This window comes from Haemorhous mexicanus, chromosome 21, assembly GCF_027477595.1.
Source record: "Haemorhous mexicanus isolate bHaeMex1 chromosome 21, bHaeMex1.pri, whole genome shotgun sequence".
Classification (NCBI taxonomy): Eukaryota; Metazoa; Chordata; class Aves; order Passeriformes; family Fringillidae; genus Haemorhous; species Haemorhous mexicanus.
The window spans coordinates 5,977,158-5,983,157 of NC_082361.1; the positions used below are offsets into that span (position 1 = coordinate 5,977,158).

The 6,000-nt window shown below is 63.2% G+C and overlaps 1 protein-coding gene across 3 annotated transcripts; it reads right to left on the bottom strand.

Annotated features, from left to right (window-relative positions):
* Positions 1-856: 856 nt before the first annotated feature.
* AK1 (adenylate kinase 1) lies at positions 857-5,688 on the bottom strand. 3 transcript variants are annotated; one of them, XM_059865189.1, is made up of 7 exons: positions 5,582-5,688; positions 4,282-4,322; positions 3,114-3,149; positions 2,426-2,589; positions 2,096-2,212; positions 1,383-1,574; positions 857-1,078 (listed from the first exon to the last, which is right to left on the bottom strand). In XM_059865189.1, the coding sequence occupies exons 2-7, from the start codon at positions 4,289-4,291 to the stop codon at positions 1,013-1,015; spliced, it is 585 nt and encodes a 194-aa protein (XP_059721172.1). In that variant the 5' UTR covers positions 4,292-4,322; positions 5,582-5,688; the 3' UTR covers positions 857-1,012. The 3 variants fall into 3 exon arrangements, with proteins under 3 accessions (XP_059721172.1, XP_059721174.1, XP_059721173.1); XM_059865191.1 differs by having other exon boundaries at positions 5,607-5,630; XM_059865190.1 differs by lacking the exon at positions 5,582-5,688 and adding an exon at positions 4,519-4,594.
* Positions 5,689-6,000: the final 312 nt, after the last annotated feature.

The following is a 6,000-nucleotide window of genomic DNA, read 5'->3' on the forward strand; positions in this document are numbered from 1 at the left end:
GGTGGGGGGCCCTGTTGGGGTTGCAGCTCTGCTGCCTCCTGCCCTCACTGTGGCTGGGTAAACCCTGTTCCCTAGCTCCACCGCAGCCCCTCTGCTATGGTGTTGTGCCTGTGAGGTTCTGTGGGTGTTGGGGAGCCCCCACATCCCCTGTCCTCCACACCAGCACCCCAACTGCCTGTCTGTTGGGGTCCTGTGACTCACCACCATGAGGGCACCAGCCAGGAGGACACCCAGTCTGGTGGCTGGGCTATCTGGGTGTCCCCAGTGCATTCCTTATCCCCTGGGGTAAGGGCTGAGCAGTGAGTGTCCAGGCCCAGCAGGACAGGGAACACCCCACTCCAGGGCACTGTGCCACTACAAACCACCACAGTGCAGCCACTGCGTACCCCAAAAAACCCTGACAGCCAACAGAAACAAGGAAATGCCAGGGCATGAAAGTGCTGGAAATCCCCATCCCAAATCCGGTCGCCTCCAGCCCCTGGCAGGCAGAGGGAGAGCTGGGACGCATGTGCAGGACACACTCGACTCAGATGCTGCCTGTGTGTCCGGACACACACCCAGACACGAGGGGGTTCAGCAATCAGGACAGAGCGAGGGCAGCCGGGACTGGCTGGAGGATGCAGGCGCAGGCTCCCTGCAGGCCACGGATTGGGAAGCCGGGGCGAGCGGCCGGGATGCTCCCTCCCTTCCTCTGAGCGCAGCATCCCGCTGCCCCGGCGGGATAAACACCCGCTTCCTGCCCTTAATCAGCTCCAGAGGGGCTGGGGGGAGGACAGAGAGGCAGAAGAAAAAAACAAAAAAACCTCTGGAAAGAAAAACTCATTTCCTGCGACAGAAGAAAAAGATAAAGTCTGGATTCATTAAAGTGAACTTTACTGGGGAGAGACGGGAAAGAGCCAAACACAATGTCCTTGAAATTTCCTCCGCACGGCTCCGTCCACGAAAACAGGATAAAGCCGCTTCCGCTGTCTCTGCTGGAGTGCACTGGGGGGAACTGGGGCCGGGGGTTCGCTTACAGGCAGTCGAGGTGGGTGCAGACCTGCTGGAAAACCTCCTCCACAGAGCCCTCGGCGTTGAGCTGGGTACAGAGGGAACAGCTGGGGCGCTTGCCCGAGGGCTCTCATCCGAGAGCAACTGGATCTCTCCCAAGGATGCATTTTGGCCATGGGTGAAGAGATCAGGGCTCAGTTAGGGCAAAGGGGTGCGGGCCATCCTTGGAGTGGGTCGTGTTGGGAATGAGAGGGGTCAGGCCCACCCCAAACTAGGCAGGATTGAGCTTTCCTGCTTCCCTCATCATCCCCATCCATCACTTCCCCTCCCCTGGGACACAAACCCCAAGCTGTGGGGCTGGGGATGCCGGCATCAGCCACATTCCCGCTTACCTGGCGGACGATGCCTCTGCTCTTGTAGAAGGCAATGACAGGCTCTGTGGCCTTGTAGTAGGTCTCCAAACGCTTCTTGATGGTCTCCTCATTGTCATCCACCCTCCCACTGGTCTCTCCTCTCTTCAGCAGGCGTTTCACCATCGTGTCCTTCCCTGCATCCACGTACAGCAGCAGCGTGGGGGGTGCGATCTGCGCACAGAGGGGACGTGGCTGTCACCACACTGAGTTAGTGTGGGTCTGGTTTGGTTTGGGGGAGTGGTGGTGGTCAGCATGAGGGTCACAAATGTCCTCACACCACCTTCTGCCTCCGTCCACATGGGTCTGGGGGCCAGCAGGACACAGAGATGTCCCCACACTGTCTCCTGCCTCCCACCACTTTGGTCTGGGACACACCAGGAGACTCTTCCAGTGGCCTCTAGGGCCATGTAGAGGAAGGCAAAGGCACACTGCAGCCAAGCCCTGGCTCTCTGCCATCACCATCATGTCAGCACTGTTGTCAAGCTCTGTCAGCCTGAGGACACCCTGGTCCCTCCCACTGTGCTTTGGGCACAGGCTGTCCCCAAGGCAGGGGGACCTGCTGCCCAGTTTAGACCCTTCTGGGATGTGATCTCTGCTGGGATGGGGAGCCCAGGCTGCTGCTGGATTGAGTCCCTGTACTAAGCTGGTGTGTGACACGGCCCAGCATAGCACAGCACGGCACCAGTCCTCACCTTCTTCTCAAACTCTTCTCCCTGCTTCACCTCGCGGGGGTATCCGTCGATCAGGAAGCCCTTGGACACGTCTGCTTTGGCCACCATGGCGTCCCGCAGCATGTCCAGCACCGTGTCCTGGAGGGGGAGGACAGAGCTGCTACGGCTGACATGAGACAACAGGACTCCCACCCAGCATCCCTGGGTCCCTGCAGCATCCCTGCTGCAAACCCCGCCCTGGGATGGCAGGGCCAGAGATGCCTGAGCCATGTGTCAACCATTACTGTGGTGGCCCCACTGACACCCCTGCACACCCCATAATGTGACAGCTGGTGGCTGGTAGGGACTTACCAGGGGCACCAGCTCTCCCTTCTCCATGATGGCCTGCAGCTTCTTGCCCCGCTCCGAGCCCGAGCTGACCTCTGCCCGCAGCAGGTCCCCCGTGGACAGGTGGGTGTAGCCATACTTCTGCACGATCTTCTCACACTGTGTCCCTTTGCCTGAGCCAGGGCCACCTGCAAGGGACATGTGTGCCCCCAGCCATGGGTAAGGAGAGGGAGGGGTACATGGGAGCAGCAGCACAGACACGCACGAGCCCTCAGAGCTCAGTGACATGTCAGTTGGTATCCCCAAGCCCAGCACCAAGTGGATGGACAGAGCTCCTCTTCAGGTTGCCCAAGTGCTTGGGGGTGACATGGGCTGCTGGGAATTGGCATGTGGGCACCACACCCTGATGGCACCCAGGGCATCACCACTCAGGGTTTTGTCACATTTCCTCCCAGGGATTTGTTGTCACATCAACCCCCAGTGGTTTACTGTCACATCATCCCAGACACTGCCATCCAGTGCCTGGCCAGAGATGCACTCCTGGTCCCATCATACCCCATGTGGACTCGAGGAGCCAAGCTGGAGCCACAGCCATCCCACAGTGCCTGGGAATAGCCCAGTCTCAGCCTCCAGCCCTGTTTCCCCAGCCTAGAGGTACAGGGAAAAGGCCTGGGCTGACCCCACCAGTGACAGGATCCAGACACAGACTTACCCACCACAAAGATGATTTTGTGCTGCTTGAGCTTTTCTGGAAAAGAGAAAGGGAAAAAAAAATTATCAAAAGCCAAGAGGTCCATCAGGGCATGAGGTGTCCCCAGGGGGTGCCAGATCCAGGGCAGGCATCCCTGGGGAAAGAGGGGACCGATCCAGGAGAGTCCTGGGGGGAAGATGGAGAGGGAAGCAGACGTGTGTCCTGGTCACCTGGGCAGGTTGGGATGTGTGGCCACGTCTGAGCACAAAGACCTCATGGCACCTCGACCATGGGGCTGGAATTCCAGTGCCACGTGGTGTCCCAGAGGTGCTCACTGTCCACGGCTCCACTGCAGGCAGGGACTGGCCGCATCCATCCCCGTGGCCGGCTCCTCACCCCGCTGGGCTAACAGGGGCCGAGGCAGGCTCGGGTGGCACGGCCACCTCGAGCACCTGGCACAACCTCGGCAGTCCCTGGACCCCAGGGCAGGTCCCTGGACTTGGTGGCCGATGTGCAAGTGGCCCTGTCCCCTGCCCAGCACCTGGCACAGGGCTCTCAGCACCTGTGGGGTCCGTGCACCAGCCGTGGTGTGGGGCGATGCCAGGGTGTGATGCCAAAGGGGGAAGCAGAGCTAAAAATAAAGTTGAGCTGCTCTGGGGCTACTTTCCCATCTCCTGATTACAGCTGGATGAAATTTCAACTCCTTGGCACCCAGCACTCCCCAGAGCTGGGGATGGAGCCAAGAGTCTGGCAGGGACCAATGGGATGTGGGACATGTGGGGGGGCTGGAGGGACATGGGGGATGGACAGAAGAGAGGGAGGCAAGGACACAGGGGCACATGGAGGGGGGGAATGCAAAGAGGACCAGGGCTGCACATAATGGGGACAAATGCAGGGGGGACAGAGGGGACAGAGGCAGGGAGGGAAGGGGAATGCAGAGGGGATGGATACAGGGGGCCAAGGGGATGGATGCAGGGGGGACCGAAGGGGTTGGATAAAAGGGGGACAGGGGCATGCAGAGGGGATGGGTGCAGGGGGGACCAAGGGGATTAATTCCAGGGGGGATTGATGCAGGGGGCAACCAAGGGAAAGGATACAAGGGAAACAGGGAGATGCAGAGGGAATGGATGCAGGGGACACTGAGGGGATGGAGGCAGCTGGAATGCATGCAGGGAGATGGATCACTCACCTGTCGCCATGCTGCTGGTTCAGGCACAGAAGCACTTAAGGCTGCCAGGAAAGAGAAGCATAAACAACTCAGCACATCAGGTCACCAAGAGTCTGGGGAGAAAAAGGATCTCCCTTTTTGGCCATGATGGTGCCCAGCTCCAAGGCTAGACTGGGGGGATGGGACAGAAGACACAATTCCTGGCTCGGCCTTGGAATAGGGTGCTGAGGGATCCCTGCTTCTGCGGCCATCACTCACCTGGTTCCCAGCAGTCACCCTCCGCATCCGGCTGCGGTAAGGGCATCCCCATGCCGGGTGACGCGTGGTGACGTTGCCGGCTTCCTCCCCTGCCCTGCCCACATCCCAGTGCCTGGGGTGCTGCCCGACAGCAGGAAACCCGCTTGGGATGCCCGGTGCCACCACAACACCGAGGGATGGAGGCAGCACCCCCAGCTCCCCACGGGCTGGCTTTAGGGGGGTGTCCTAAGGAGGGGGGTGCAGCACCCCAGTGCACCCCCAGGAGCTCGAGGGCGTGTTTGGCCACCCCACCTGCCCACACCCAGCCCCGCAGCACCCGACCTGCTTGGCTACGGTGCGTCACCCCAAACCGGCTGGACGGGGTGCAGGGAGGGGGCATCCCGTGGCCACAGGAGCCCGCAGCCACTGACAGGTCGTGTTACAGCCTCGAAAGGGCAGGGGCTAAGAATGGCCGGACTGAAACCGGCACCGGGTCACATCCCACCGGCGCTGCGGGGACAAAGTCCTGAGATGTCCCCCAGGGGTTCGGGGAGCGCGGGACCCCCGGGTCCCTAACTGTGGGTGTGCTGAGCCCCAGGACAGCTGGCAGCAGTCTTGGTGGGGTGACAGGGGGCTGCGGGCAGCCGCGGCCCTCAGTGCGGGCTGGGTGCCTGATCCAGCGCGGTCCCATGGGTGCAGGTGAGGGTGGTGCGCAGGTGACCGGTCCAGAGGCGATGGGGGGGCGCTGACCCGCTCGGGCTGGGGCTGGGGAGGGGACACAGGGTGGGGAGGGGGCTCAGGGTGGCCCTGTGCCTCCCCAGCCAAGGCCCTTGCGGGCTGCACCGAGGGGTGCTCCAGCGATCTCAGCCCACCGCCAGCTCCAACCCACCCCTCCCATCCCACCGAATGGAAGGGGAATGCGCGCCGCAGCCCCTCCCGGGGACTCGGGCCCCCGCACCGGGCTGCTCCATTGCCCCTGCAGTGCCCCCGCCACCCCCGGCAAGCGCCAAGCCAAACCCCCCGCGCTGCCCCGGGCCCGCCGCTGGCGCGGTGCCCGCCCGGGTCCCGGGGGTCCCGCACCGACCTGGCCCCGGGGGTCCCGCACCGACCTGGCCCCGCCGCCGCCGCCCGGGCCCGCCGGTACCGCTATTTATAGAGCACGGCGGCGCGCGGGGCACGCCGGGAGCGCGCGGCACCGGCGGCGCGAGCGGGCGGCGCGGGGGCACCGGGAGGGACGGGCGGGGACACGGGGGCGGCACGGCCGTGCCAGCGCCCGCCCGCACGGGCAGCGCCGGGGAGGGCGCGGTTAAACCCTCACGGCTCGGGGGTGCGGGTCCGCCCGCGAGGGGAGCCCCACCCGGCCGGGTCCGGGGTCTCCGGGGCGCCCCGCGCCTCCGCCCCCAGCTCCTCGGACGGGAATGCTCTTCGTGTCACTGTCCTCGTGTCGCCTCCCCTTTTCTGCCCCCATTCCGTTCTCATGTCCCCATCCCTATCCCTAGTGCC